The following is a 15389-nucleotide window of genomic DNA, read 5'->3' on the forward strand; positions in this document are numbered from 1 at the left end:
CACACACACACGAACACACAGACACACGTGCACACACACACGAACACACAGACACACGTGCACACACACACACATACGCTCCGCAGGTGCGCGCTGCCGCATTCTCCCTCACGCTATACCTTCTGCCTGGAGAGCCGTCCTGCCTTCAGTTCACTGGCTCATCTGCGACAACACGGCTCACATCAGATTTCCCTAGCCGACATGCTATGCGGCCCTGCATATCCCTCCTTCGGTGTGCAGGTATCTAACTGCACTTACTGCCACAGATGACCTTATCTATCTGTACAACCTCTCTCCTGGGCTGTAAGCACATCGACGCTGGGCCAATCAGTCCCCCTCTGGGACTCTGCAGTCAGGACCCAGTGAATCTAGCCCCTCTTCTGTGGAACTGAGCTGGGAGGCTATGTGAAGCTAGGACTGAGGCAGCTCTGCACTGAACAAAATAAGAAAAGCTAGTCTTTAAAAAGAGGTGGAAAGAAAAACAACACGATTTTTTTTTTTTTTAAAGCAAAAGACCATGAAGCCCCAAAGAGGCAGAAAATAAATCTGCTGACTTTGCCAGTTTTTGTGTCCCTAACAAACCCAGGCTCAATTTCCATGCTGGGGTGCTGGCACATTCCAGTGTGTCCTTCTAACAAATGCCTCAATTTGCTGAAGCAAGTTTTCAAAAGGCTTTGTTCTTTGCAAGCAAATGATCCCTAAGACATTTTTGTACCAAGTGTTTAATAAATGTTTATTAATGAAATGAATCAACAAACTACTTCTGCATAGATAGCAGTAGGAGTCAGCTTCCAAAGGCATGGCACTGATTACAACAGGAAAACTGAAGGCAAAATTTGATCTTTTCCCATATTGATAGTTTTCATCAAGACATCTGACTTAAGTTTTAAAGACTTCGGGTCATCAAGAACTCAAGACGGAAAAGGAAATGACAAAATGCACATTAGCAAAATGTCCTCCACTGTCCATTTAGTTACTCCTGAGAGCCCTACATGAGGGTCATTTCTCCATGTCGTCTCCTTTCACAGTCAACCCCCTTCCACCTGCACACGTGTCCATGGAAGACACAAAGAGGAACAGCAACAGCACAGACTCATAAGGGTCTGGCCAAAACAGGCCTCACAGAGAGTTTCACATGACTGGAAACCAGTCCACCCTGTCTCCCTTATGTTGTGTCACAGGTAAGAAAAACAAAAATCCATGGGAGTAAAGTAACTGGCCCAAGGACCCCCAACAAATCAGAATCAGAGTGAACCCAGTTTTCCCACAAACCAGGCCAAGGCTCCTACACTACCCAGAGGTGCCTCTCACTTCTTTACATACACAGTCCACCCTGGGAAATAAACTCTTCCTTTACCAAACAAACAAATAAGCAAAAAAACCTATTAGCAACCCTACATTGTTGAGACTTTTCACAAACAGCATAGAGGGACAATGATGACAGTTTCAGTGTTCAAGACATCATGTTCTCTTGAACCAATAGTTCTCAGCTTAAAAATAACTGGAGATTGGCACTCAATCTCAATTTATCTGAAAGTTTTACCTAACCTTTGCAGCTGTAAATTACACACCATAAAAAAGAGAGAAACAAGTTGCATGAGGATAAACACACAGCCTTTCACTGACTGCATGAAAACCCAAACTGTAATCAAACAGATGAATTATTTATTTTTAATTTATTTTTAATTTTTAATTTTTTTAAGTAATCTCCACACCCAATGTGGGACACAAACCCACAACCCTGAGGTCATGAATTTCACTCTCCACTGACTGAGCCAGCCAAGTGCGCCTAGACAACTTTTTTAAATCAAAAACATTCACTGTTATTGCAGTACAGATCATAATTCTTTTCACAAAGTCATATTCCTTTTACACTGACAAACAAAAATTACTTTAAGAGCTAAATGCAAAGTATGAAAAACAATCTATGATAAAGACTTAACTGTCAGGAACCCAAAGCTCTACCACTCAAAAGCTGAAATGTATTATTTATTCAATTAGGGACTGAGGGTATGTCTCACTCTTAACATGAGACAAACATACTTCCTCCGCCCCTCTGTCCAGCTTTGGCTGGTTGTTTGGGTTTGTTTGTTTGTTTTCCTTTTATTATTTTTTTCCAAATTATGATATATTAATCGCCTTCATTCCCTAAAAATCCATACTTATGTTCCATTTAAACACTTTACCAATACTTTTAGAGGTTAAATCGTTACAAGCAAATCTTTAATGCCAGGCTTCTCATGGAGACTGCTGCTTTTGGTGATTTCAAAATCAATACATATTTTCTACATTATATATAAAGTAATAAAGATCACGGTTTGAAAAACATGAGCGGCATTAAAAATTCACAAATCTACAACATAAAACACGTATTCCTATATGGCTGTCTGATCACCTACCTAAAAATATTGATAAATTTAAGTCTTTATTATTTTTTTCAACCTAATGATTTGTTTACTAGAGCAATGTTTTATTCTGTAGTAATTCTAAAAAACCAAAAACTCTGAATTTTAAAAAGTCAACTGTTAGTCACATAAACTAACACATCTTTGAGACAATTCATAATGGGCATGGTATTTATCAGTCAAGAATTAGTGTTAACACGAGAATTCTATCATCCTGCTAAACTTCAGTAAACTTTCCATGAGGGGTACAGGAATATTTTTCTTGAATAATCATTTCCCTTTAAACTACTTAAACTCATGAAAAAAGAGAAGACAACTAAATATCACAAGTAAAAATCAAGACTATTCCATTTTCTTTCATAAATGTGAATGTGCTAAAAGAAGATTTATAAACAGTATTTCTTCCACATTGGCTTTGGCATAAAACAAACAAGAGGGGGAAGAGAAGCAAAATCCTAGCACTACCATTAATGAAAAGCTATTTTAAGCTCTTTTCCTACATAAACTCATTCATTCCTCACAATACCCTCATGGGGTAGGAATCGGCAGGACTGCCACCTACCCACAAGGGAACGACAGACACAGAGAGATGAAGTAAGTGGCCAAAGACTATATACGTGGTAAGAAGTGGAACAGAATTCAAACCCGGGCACTCTGGTCTGAGCCCATGGTCTTTGTACACTGTCTCCCTCATAGGTTTTACTAGGAATGAAAATTGTAAGCTGCTCATAAAACCTGTGACCCCATCTCTGGCGGATGGTTAAGTGCACACTCCATGGGAGTGACTGTGGTTGACACTGATTTTGAAAAACATCGTGCTTGCTTCTAACAAGGGAATTTTCAATTATTTTTATTCCCACAATTTCCACTCACAAGGTCCCTCCAAATACATCATATGTTAATAAAAAATTTTTTTTAAAAGTCCCTCCAAACTCTTCTTGAATTAAAAAAAAAAGTTTTTCTCAAGTATGTACATTTTTAAGATTCTCTTACATTCACACTACAAAACACATGACCAGATCAAAACGTGTGGCAGATGATTTTCAGAACAACAAGCTGAAAATCCCACCTAATTATCTGCAGCCACCATGAACGGATCGCTGGGCGTGGTGGCACAAGATTCCCGTGAGTTATTGATATACACCTTGAGTGTTTACAATGGTAAGATGAACTGATACTGCTATTAGAATCACTCTATAACCTCTCAGCAGGCTAACACTTAGAAAGATAAAGAGAAAAAAATTATTAAGCTGGATGTCAGTAGCATTAACAAAAAGAGCAAAGAAAGCAGTAAACTCCCTAAACATCCTAAGAGCCCTTGCTGTGCTCAGAGTAAGAAAGGAGAGCTGTTTGGTGGCCTGGAGACCACCCAGCCTCTTAAGCACACAGGACAGAGGTGCAGAGCTCCATACAGGGGCTGGTGAGGGGCTGGAAAAGCAGGAGGCCTGGGATCCTCTTCTATGAAGAGCTTATTGTGGCAATGACAAAACTGCATGCCAACCAGAAATGCCTACATTCTGATAGTTTTCTCTTTCAACATATGTCCCTGTGCATCCAGTTGGAAAGCAGATGCCTAAGCTTGATTGCTCTACACTGAGAAAGGAAAGAACTTATCATCCACTGACTGAAATTCCCAGGGGATCGAAGATTGCCAAGAATCAGTACCCAATCAAGATTCAACAGAATGAACCAGGGGCTGTCAGCAGTTAGGAACTCTACCAACTGCCATCCATAAATTAAAAGGAATTTTGCCTCCTTAGCATGTGATTTATTTGGAAGAAGCTTTTAGTGCTATGTTCTGAATGAATCCAAGGAACACTTTACTGAAATGATCCATTTTAGTGCAGAGCTCAGTTCAAGAACCAAAGCAGATTACAATAAGCTTTCAGACAAACTCATCAAGGTAATTCCTGCCTCACCACATACTCTAGGTCTGGTTCAAAAAGAATGATCTCGCTCAAAACTAATGGTTAGGAAACAGTAAGAAGAAAAAACAATTCTTTTCTAATTCTGTATCCACACAAGAGAATACTTTTCTGATAAGTTCCATATTTCGAAAAAGCTACTTACTCTAAAAGAATCTGAAAGCCCAGCTTGGGTAAATCGATCCTACTAATGAACATTAAAGGTACATTAATGATAGTATCACAATAAACGCACTTCCTAATTAAGAAATCTGACAACACAGACTTAAAAATAACTTCTTAATTTATGTTTTAATTTTTTTTTAATAATTTAGCCTCTTTTTAAAAAATTTATTTATTTGACAGACAGAGATCAAAAGTAGGTGGTGAGGCAGGCAGAGAGAGAGAAAAGAGGAAGCAGCTGAGCAGAGAGCCCAATGCAGGGCTCGATCCCAAGACCCTGGGATCACAACCTGAGCTGAAGGCAGAGGCTTTAACCCACTGAGCCACCCAGGTGCCCCCATTTCAATGTTTTTAAAAGAAATTTCTCACCCTTTCCATCACTCCTCTAGCAAAATTCCACCATTTGTTCACCCTTCCCAATAAAATATTTCTTTCTCTACAGGAAGACAAATGCCTCCAGCAATCACTCACTTCCTTTCTCCAGTGCCTCACATTCACTAAGCATGTCTGCAGTTCACCGACATCCAAAAGGAGCACACAGTATTAGCAAAAGCTATGGTCAGATCGCTATGTTAAAAAGAAATGGACAAACTATGAAAAAGCTCAGGGTATATGGGAAAAAAGTCAGAAGAAGTATCATTGGGATATGGTGCCCATAGGATAGGTTGATAGTGGACAGTTACACAGTTGTTACATAATAAATCATTTTAACAATAATTACGCTGGCTGGTTTGGCTAGTGTCTTTATAAAATGCAGCCCAAGCGTCATTGCTTTCCCGGATCCCTCCACCCATCATGTGCCTCCCTGAAGTAAGTCATAATGATCTGGAAGCAGCCATCCAAGAACAACTAAAAGACCAAAGAATTTACACCACTGAGGAAGAGAGAAAAATTCTCTAGCAAAATGTGGCCCAGTTCATCTTTAAACAAAGCAAAGTAGAAAATGATAAATAGCAACTGAAGAGAATCTGCAGTCTCTTTATAATAAAATCTTACTTAACATGTACTTTCATGAGGTGATCTATATTCTTAACATGGATTCATTTGAGGCTCACACCTGCATTACGAGATTTTAAAGTAGCGGAGGGGATTTACTATTATGAGCCCCCAAACTTCACCTGGAACTGCTGGATGATTTTCCATGTAGACCTATTAGTTAACACCACATCTCTTTCACTCAGTCATTTATTTTTTTTAAAAAGATTTTATTTTTAAGTAATCTCCACACCCAATGTGGGGCTCGAACTTACAGCCCCAAGATCAAGAGCCACATGTCTTCCTGACTAAGCCAGCCAGGCACCCCTGGGCATTTCATTTTGGAAAGCAGCAGCTGAATGAGACTAGAAATGGCTCATTTGAAAACCAGTCAACAGAAAAAGTGTGTAAAACTGGGGGTAAGGGGATACAAAAGAGAGCCCAGTTATTAGTCAGATACAAGCTTTCAACAGATTTTTTTTCTATCACTTGCAAATCACACTTCGCTAGCTTACAAAGTTCCTCTCAAAGCTGAGACTATTAATAATGATCTGCAACACACCTGCCCTATTCACAGGATCATATGTGTGGATGAAAGTACAAAATCCCACCTCAGGAGTTTAATCTGCACAGCATTTCTTACTTTGGGGGAAAAGAGTGTAATGCAAGGTCTACAGAAATCCAGCATTAAAACGATACTTAAAAGTTCAGTTACCCATTCCGCAAGTGAAGGTCAAAATATTTATGTGCCTCCCTAAGTCCCCTGAATTTAATTACCTCACAAATTCACTTTAGTGCCAAACTGTTCTCCAGTCCTAAACCTGTCTTAGTTTCTGGATCTGCATACCTATGGGTAAGGTATTTACAAGAAAAACTCTTTTAAGACCCAATGAAGTGAAAAAATTCTAACCACTACATTGCCCACAAAGGTAGAAAATGAGCTCATTTTAAGTAAAAATACCATGATCATCACCCAGCCAAGTTCCATGAAGGCAGGGCTGAATTTGCTTCACCACCATATTCCTCACACCAAAAATGGTATTGAGCACTGAGTAGGTACTCAGTAAATAGTGTTAAATGAAGGACCCCTGTCGGATCCAGCTGGAAAAAAGAGGAAATGACCAAGAACTTATTGAGCCAAGAACTGTTCTTCAGTGCCTAGTGTGACCATTGTCATTTAAAAATGAAATCAATCAAGTATATCATGAAAAGTTGACTATACATAGTTATGTATAAATGTTGCTATGAGTTCTGAAGATAAGAATTCACTGACCTTTCCAATGTGAAAAAGAAAATGTACCCACGTGTGAATGAATTTAACATAATAAAGAAGATAAGGGAAGGAATATTTACATACAAAACATTCCTCAATTCACATGGAGTAATTCAGTAAAACACAGCATCAAGTGAAATCTTATCTGACTCCAGAGCATGTACCCTAAGTGTGAAGTTTTCTATTGCACTTACAACCCATGAGTCAATCACCAACTCACGCAGAAAAACTGGTAACTGAATAAATGTAGTAGGGTCTTTTTTTTTTCTGGGTTGGGATTTTCCCCTATGTGTAGTAACCTCTGAAAACAGTTTACATCATAGTGTTCAGCCTAATTTTTTGTCAGACTAATGCCATCCACGCAATACAAATGTGTACTAGCAAACAGGCTCAAAGTTCAATCAAAAAACATAAAAGAAAACCCATCCTACACAAACATCTCATGCCCTGCCTGCACCCTGCAGGTTCACCATTTTCATGATGCCGCCTGCTGTCCAGAAACCCACACGGAATGAGAAGGGTTATAATATGAAACTAGCAATCCAGACAAGGCCAGCTGCCATGCGCTGACCGGCCACCTGTGTGCCTGGCTCCTATCGGTCTGCATCTTACCTGTGCTATTGCTCTTAGTCCTGACAACCAAGTGGAGAGGAAAGGGTTATTCCTACTGCTTTCCCCATTTGCAGATGGGGAAACACAGGTTGAAGGAGATCAGAGATCATGTCTTCGTAGGAGCCGTGACTTAAACATGGTCTCGAGACCTTAGGAACTAGGACAGCACAACTTCTTGGACTTTTATTTGCTTTACCTGACCAGCTTCTGACAAAAGTTCATGCAACGTTTTACAAAAATAATTTTAACACTAATCAAATGTATACTCAAAAATATAATACCTTTCCTTTCAAAAGAGGGAAAATTTATGACAACTTTCCAAAGGAAAGTCTATCTTGCCCATAAACATGGTAACTTAGTAAAACTCTGACCCAGTTTCAGCTGTGCTGTATACTGCTCTTCAGATACCATTGTTTCTAAAATAATATCCTGGTGTTCAGGGTTTAAAAAAAAAAATGTAACCTACAAGAGAATGTCACCTGATTCAATGTGTTAGCCCCAAACCCCATCAGAGCAAGTCAAAAGGTGCTTCATCGACAGTCTAAGAAGGATTGCAAGAATCTTTCCACCACCTGAGAGTTCAACAGAGAAGTGCACTCCACATCAAATGACACAGGTGTCCTGCCTCCTCCCCTAAGCCAAGTCCTCGCCTGGAACCCTGGACTTGCAGAAGATGACGATTTTAAATTTTTTTGAATTCTGCAGACCAGTTATTAAGTACATCCATTACTGAAAATGAAACAAAATTTTAAAAATCATATTAAAAGCAAAGGTGATAACCACTCAAAGCTCATCACTGCCTAATTGGTTTACTTCGTTTTACTACTAACTCTGTGGTCTATGAGGCAGTGGAAATACTGCACAGTGGTGGGCTCTAACTCCCCCTAACGCCATGGTCAAGGGTGTCACATATGTAGCCTGAAATGAGCCATGGTAGGAGTATTTCTAGGACATCAGCAAACGCAGCATTCCCCTGGTATTCCTAATTCATCCCATCCCTTTCTGCTGCCATGTCTTCCATCTCTCTTCTCGACAGTTTGTCAAACAGAATGACAAGGCTTGCAACAAGAACTTACCCACATGTACACACATCCACCAAATTTAAAATAAGAATGAAAACAAAAACCTAACACACCTCCAGATAACATCCTTCTCCACCATTCCTTCATTTATTTAAAAGATTTATTTATTGAGAGTTGAGTGGGCAAGCCCATTTAAAAGAGTGATTTATTCATTTGAGAGTAAGCAAGCGAGGGAGAGGGAGAATCCTGAAGCAGACTCCCCACAGAGTGTGGAGCCCAACACAGGGATTGATTTCTTGGCCCTGAGATCATGACCCTGAAACTGAAACCAGGAGTCAGACACTTAACTGAATGAACCACCCAGGCACCCCTCCACCATTCCTTCATTGTCAAATTTACTGAAAATTATTCTTTCTGTGATTAATTCCAACACTTTCTTCCCATCAGTTCATTAATTTAGTCATTTCACAAATATTCGAGCAACTACGATTAGCCAGACACTGTGAAAGTAACTGGGGATATGAATCTGAGTAAAGTCTAATATGGTCCTTTCTTCATGAGAGTCACATGTTGAAGCCACCTTGAAAATCTCCATATTCTATTAATTGCTCTTCTTTCTCCTCCTTGGCCTTTCTTTCTTTCTGTCTTTTTTTTTTTTTTTTTTTTTTAAGATTTTACTTATTTGAAAGAGAAAGAGAGGGATATTCAGAGGGAGAAGCAGACTCCCCGCTGAACAGGGAGCCCAATGCAGGACTCGATCCTGAGACTCCAGGATCATGACCTGAGTCAAAAGCAGTCCCTTAACCAACTGAGCCACCCAGGTACCCTTCCTCCTTGGCCTTTCTTTAAAAATTAACAATTTCCCTAAAATTCTCTGTCTTCTTTTCCTCCACGGCCCTCCATAAAAAAGTCAAGATTTCCCCAATGATATAGGACTCTATCTTATCTCTCTTTTTCCTTCCACAGGAATTTCATACATTTTTGTGATTTCATCCTCCCCCCCCACCCCGCCTCAAACTGTCAGAAAACCTACTCTCCCCTAGCCTTTCCATCTCAGTAACTGGTACCACCATCGACCCAACTGTTGAAGCCAGATACTCCCAAATCCTCATTTCCTGCCTTTCCCTTACTCTTCTCACCTCTCCCCTTCATCCCAAGCATCAGCAAGTCCTGTAGGACCTACATCCAAAAGATGTCCCAAATCCAACACAGTCCCTGTCACCCTTGGCCAAGACCTTGTTTGTTCACACAGTCTGTATAGAAGTCTCCAAACCCTCCTCTGCTTTATTCTTGCCCCCTTACATCAAGCACTACAAAGAAGCCAGTGAACATTTTAAAAAAGAAATGTGATCATTTCTCTCCACACTTAAAACAAGTAAGAAACCTCTAAAGTGTTCCTTCTCTACCCAGAATAAAATCCAAACTTAATTTTATAGCCAACAGGACCCTTCATTATCTGGGCCTGGCCACTCCCTGACCTCACCTCTTCCAGCTCCCACTTGCTCATTAGCCCAAGTCTGGAACCTTCTGCCCAGATCTTGGCAGGTCTTTGCAGGACTAGCTCCTCCTGTCATTACAGGGATTCTGGAGGCCTTCCCTGACCAACCAACCCCAATTTGGCCAGGCCAGGCCCGCCCATCACTCTCTACCACACTGTTCATTCCTTGCTAATAATTTAGACTATGTCTTCTTCTACTGGAAAGGAAGCTATACAAGACTTCAGACCTTGTCCTCCTTATTTACCAGGACATCCCTGGTGCCTAGAACAGTGCCTGACACTTGACAGATGTTCAGTAGCTATGTTGATGAGTAAATGAATGAAATGAATGAACGAAGCAAAATCCAAAAACACCGACAAAAGTGGGAATAACTGGAAACCAAGACTCTGAAATGAGAGTTTTCTAGGATCGCACAGAGGAATAAGAACTGGAATCTGAAGTGGTAAAATGTTAACAGGATGAATCTCATTTCCATCTTTATTAAATTCTGACTTGCCTGTGGTTCAAACTATTTTAGACACAACCTAATTTAGTGAGGGGACCTGTTCTGATGAATCTCTGTTAATTTTCACGGCTGGGTGAAAGGAGGACCCCCACCCTCCCAGAGTGCCTGCTCTTCCATGCAAGGCTTTTCCCTAGGGACACAGTCAAGTGTCTGTCCTGCCTAACTGAGGCTTCTCAGACCCACGTCCCACCCGGTGCTTCCAAATCAAGGCCCAGAGCGGGGCAGCTACTTGCTGCTTCCAGCGACTCCTATCTTACCTCATCTAATATAGGGAAAGGGAAGAATGAAGAGGAGGAGGAGGGAGGGAAAGGCGGAAAGAGAGAGGGGAGTCAGGAAACACTCACTGGGTATTTTACTTCTCCTGCCCAACCCTGGCTACACCAGGTGGTGCTGGAGCATGAAAATGCCCTGGGGAGCCCTGTCAGTACCTCATCACGGACCACATGGCTCGAGGAGACACTGGGAATCCACTGCTCTTGGGTTCTGGCGGCGATGGGGAGTGGCAACCACCCCAAGCTCCTCGGTGAGGAAATCGCTGTTGCTTCCCATTCTCCCGGTGAGGGTGCACAGGCAGAGAGGAGGGCTGAGGGCTCGCAGGCTGCTGTGGGCTGCGTTGATGGATGACCCCATTGCTTCTAATTATGTACGTGGCAGTGAGGGGAGAGAAAGTCAAACAGAATGATAAGGCTTTCAACAAGAAGTAACAGTCCCCTGACCCACTCCCAAGTCCTGTTCCCTGGAAGCAATCATCCTCAAGACTTTTAGGTTTTTTGTTTCCGGTATATATCACAAGGTTTTAAAAAGAACACAATTATAACATTTTTTTTTTAAATTTTAGAACTTAGGTTTACTTACTACTATAGAATACTAGGTTTCAGTCTCTCTTACAAGGTTGCCAACACTCACATACACATGCACACACACACACACGCACACACACTCACACCCCTCATCCTCCAGATAGATTTCTTTCAAAATATTTGATTGAAGTGGTATTCGGGATTTACATAATTATGATCTTGTAAAATATCATTCATAGCTGATCTGTCCAATGTACCTTGGTTATATTTTCTTTCATGAATCCTCTGAAATAGAATTCATAACCATCAAATGGGCAAAAATTAAAATATCTGACACTACCAAGTGAAGCCCAAAATGTGGAGCAAAGCCAAGGGGATTCTCAGACAATTGCTGCAATTGTTTCAAGTCCTCTAGTAGAGGACGCGGCGAACATGTGTCTATCTGTGGTTCCAGCAACTCCCCTTCTATGCCTGAGAGAAACCCACATGTATTTGCACACACACACACACACACACACACACACACAAAATCCATTGCGGCATAGTTTACAATAGCAAAAAGGGTACAAATAACCTAAATTCCAAATCCAGAAAAGCAGATAAATAAATTGTGCTATTTAAATACTGTACAACAATTAAACCTAACGTACTAGAGCTACACATACCCACGATGTACCTCAAAGTCCTAATGTTAAATGAAAAGCAAGTGATACTACTGACTTAAAGTTTGAAAATATGTTAAAAATACACTATTTGATAATCATTGGTATATACCTACTAAGTAATGGCATATAAATAATTGTAGAAATGAAAAGTGACAAATGCAGGATGGTGGTTACTCTCAGAGAAAGAGGTTAGGGACTGGAGTCAGGGAATGTTATTCTCTGCATGTTGGAAATGATATCCAAATTCTTAGAAAAGAAATAAAAGTACAAAGAAACTTAACTCTCAGGAGCTGATCTTTCACTGAAAATATTTCTTCCTGATGGTGATGTCAAATCAAAGAAATCCCACTCCATTCCTGTGGCCCAATCTTAAAATTTAGGAATAAATTGTCCCTCACATAGAAGGGCTTCCAACATTCATTTTTGTTACTATTTCTTTCTTGCCACCTGAATCGTATGATAAAGGACCTCGAGAACAACCTAACGCCAAGATGTTTATTCTAAATGAACAGATAAAGTGGGAAGATAGCCCTAAGAGTTTGCGCAAAACTGCATGTGTATACATTAAATTACTGGGAAAAGGGGACACGATTCTGTGAGATTTTCAAAAGGGTCATGACCCCTGTTACACTCAGGACGTCTGAGCTGATCTCATGGTACAAATGTGAGCCCAGGCCTTGGGCAGCAGATGTCCTAGAAGAGGTCTCTAGGTCCCTGCTCTGTGTTCTGTCCACAGAGGCAAAGGTACTCAGGGGCAAGCCTGTGGCTCCCAGAGTCACACAGACAGGGATCCAAATCCTGGCTCCCCCTGGGATTTGGTGACTCTGGAGAGGTCACTTCCTGTGATTCTATTTTCTCCTCTACTAAATAAGGCTAACAGTTATTCTGAGCATTAAGTGACTTCATGCCTATTAATGGTGTGGCACAGTGCCTGGCATGTGGCCAGGACTCAGGAGATCTTAACCGTTATTGGCCAGGTCTCTGGTACATGTTCTCCGTTCTGACTCTGTGCACAACTGTAATCAGTTTCTCGTATGACTACTCATACAACGTCTGTCTCCCCCACTATCTGTATGCCCCTGGAGGGTAGAAATCTCTCTCGTTCTTGGCCAAGCACAGAATGAGTATGTGTTGAATGGGTGGACAAAAGGATGAAGGAAAGAACGAATGTCTCCCCTTAGGCAGAGCCACTGCTTATGAGAGCCAAAACTGACCAAAAAACGAAGCAGGGACTATAAGCTGTGCAACTTCTGAGCAACGTATCAGTGGTATGATTGCCACTCCCCCCCCTCACCCCCCAGAACTTCCAGTGGTTTAGTATTCTGAAGGTCAGAAACAATTCTTAAAGAAATAATAGGGACAATTATCCCCTATTATTTGACAAAAAGCCTCGCTCAACAGTGACCAGGTGAAACAGAAAGCAGTACAGAGGCAACGGTGGGCTGCAGAGTCCCAAGACCAGAGCAGACATGACTTCAAGGATGAGGTTCACACGGCTCTGGACAGGACTACAGGGGAGGCTCTGCAGTCAGTCATCACATCCTCCTGCCGTCAGCAAGGCAAAGCAGAAAGGGCTCCAGGACTCAGCTACAGAGGCGGCGAGAAGGAAGTGTGAACAGGACGGGTTGCTAGGTCATTCTGTACAAAGTAAGGCCAGCATCACCATCCCTCCTATTGGCTGAGAAGGTAGAGAGGCAAGGCATTCTCACAGAAGCCAAGGGGAGGTCCTCTGGCTCACAGCTTTCTTGGCATGAACTTAGGTCAAAATGATAACCGAGCTCCTTCCTTTTACACGCCTCTGAGATTTACAGAGAGCCAATAGAGCACTAAAGTCTATTTAAATTATCTCTAAGAACGCCCAGGCAGGAAGGTGATCAGAATTTAATGACTCATCTCAGCTTGTTGCCACTCAATAACACTGCTCTTATCTTTATGTCAAGGAGTATAAAGAGCTAGGGAATGGAATAGAAAGGCAGGATTTTTTTCTTTTAAAGCTAAAATTCTTCATGGGATGAAGCAGAAGAATAAATCAACCACGTTTTTTAAAAGTTCAAAAGTAAGGGCCTTATAATTACTGAAAAATGGGGTCTGCATGGCAAACTGTTAGTAATTATAGAGTTGACAGAGGGAGAAAAATATAGTATGTGCTTCAACTTTTAATATGACACAGCATTCTTGCCATCTATAGTCCACAGGATATAATGAATGTGCTTAAACTCTTTTAAGTGAAAACAGGCTACTAAATAAACTTGACCTTTAATTTGAATATAACCTGTGAGTACTCCTGTATGGTGTAGACTGGCCTTTTGTGGAATTCCAAAACAAAACATCAAAAACTCCTAGGTAACAGCATCACCCATAGAACAAGTAACCAGACCCAACTTAGCAGTGTTTTTTTCATATGAATTCAGGAATTCAAAAAGCTGTTAAGAAACAGTTACCATTTGCAACCACTCCTCTCTATGAATAGGATTTCTCAATAGTATGCGACCAAAACAATCTAGCAACATAAACATAAACATAACATAGATACTTTCCAATTCCAAATTTGAGGCTCACAAAATCCTTATAGCCCTCATTGATTTTTATAAAGCGTGAGGAATTTGAACATACCTAATGCATTTATCTTAATAAAACAAACCTTATTAATTTACAGTGTAAGATGAGGTTACGTTTAACAAAATGTTATACTTTTTTTTTTTAATTAAAAATTTGAAAGCAACCGATTTAAGTAATTCTCTGCACATGCACTGCTTGGTATCAAAACTTTAAAATGACTTACGATTTCTCTTGCTTGCGGGACAGGGAAAAGAGATCGTAAACCAAGCACACTCCAAACACCGTGATGCCTGTCTCTTTGACCAGCATCGCGCAGGTCCCCAGAAACAAACTGAGCAGCAAGAAGAATGGAGAAGTGGTGGGAGGGAAACATTCCCCAACATGATGCTGGTCCACACTCCTGGAAAACAAGATCAAGATTCTTAATCTAGGGCGCCTGGGTGGCTCAGTGGGTTAAGCCACTGCCTTCGGCTCAGGTCATGATCTCGGGGTCCTGGGATCGAGTCCCGCATGGGGCTCTATGCTCAGCAGGGAGCCTGTTTCCTCCTCTCTTTCTCTCTGCCTGCCTCTCTGCCTACTTGTGATCTCTCTCTCTGTCAAATAAATAAACAAAATCTTTAAAAAAAAAAAAAAAAGATTCTTAATCTAAGGGGCGCCTGGGTGGCTCAGTGGGTTAAAGCCTCTGCCTTCGGCTCACGTCATGATCCCAGGGTGCTGGGATCGAGCCCCGCATCGGGCTCACTGCTCAGCAGGGAGACTGCTTCCCTTCCTCTCTCTCTGCCTGCCTCTCCGCCTACTTGTGATCTCTTTCTGTCAAATAAATAAATAAAATCTTAAAAAAAAAAAAGACTCTTAATCTAAGAAGAAATGTGGGTCACTGAGAAATACCAACTCTTAAAAATAAGATTTGACAATCAATTTCACTGTATTCTAAGTAAGCAGGTAAACAAAGATTTCTTCACAAATATTCATCACAGAATTATTTAA

General features: G+C 41.0%; 1 protein-coding gene across 3 annotated transcripts in view; it reads right to left on the minus strand.

Annotated features, from left to right (window-relative positions):
- The window catches only part of TMTC1 (transmembrane O-mannosyltransferase targeting cadherins 1), a 277223-nt gene that overhangs the window by 227714 nt on the left and 34120 nt on the right, over window positions 1-15389 (minus strand). For all 3 annotated transcript variants that reach the window (XM_059185860.1, XM_059185861.1, XM_059185859.1), the window contains 2 exons: window positions 14626-14802; window positions 10807-11013 (listed from right to left, as the gene is read on the minus strand). In XM_059185860.1, the coding sequence (XP_059041843.1) occupies window positions 10807-11013; window positions 14626-14802 (384 nt within the window). The remainder of the gene's footprint in view (window positions 1-10806; window positions 11014-14625; window positions 14803-15389) is intronic.

This window comes from Mustela lutreola, chromosome 8 (genome assembly GCF_030435805.1).
Source record: "Mustela lutreola isolate mMusLut2 chromosome 8, mMusLut2.pri, whole genome shotgun sequence".
Lineage (NCBI taxonomy): Eukaryota > Metazoa > Chordata > Mammalia > Carnivora > Mustelidae > Mustela > Mustela lutreola.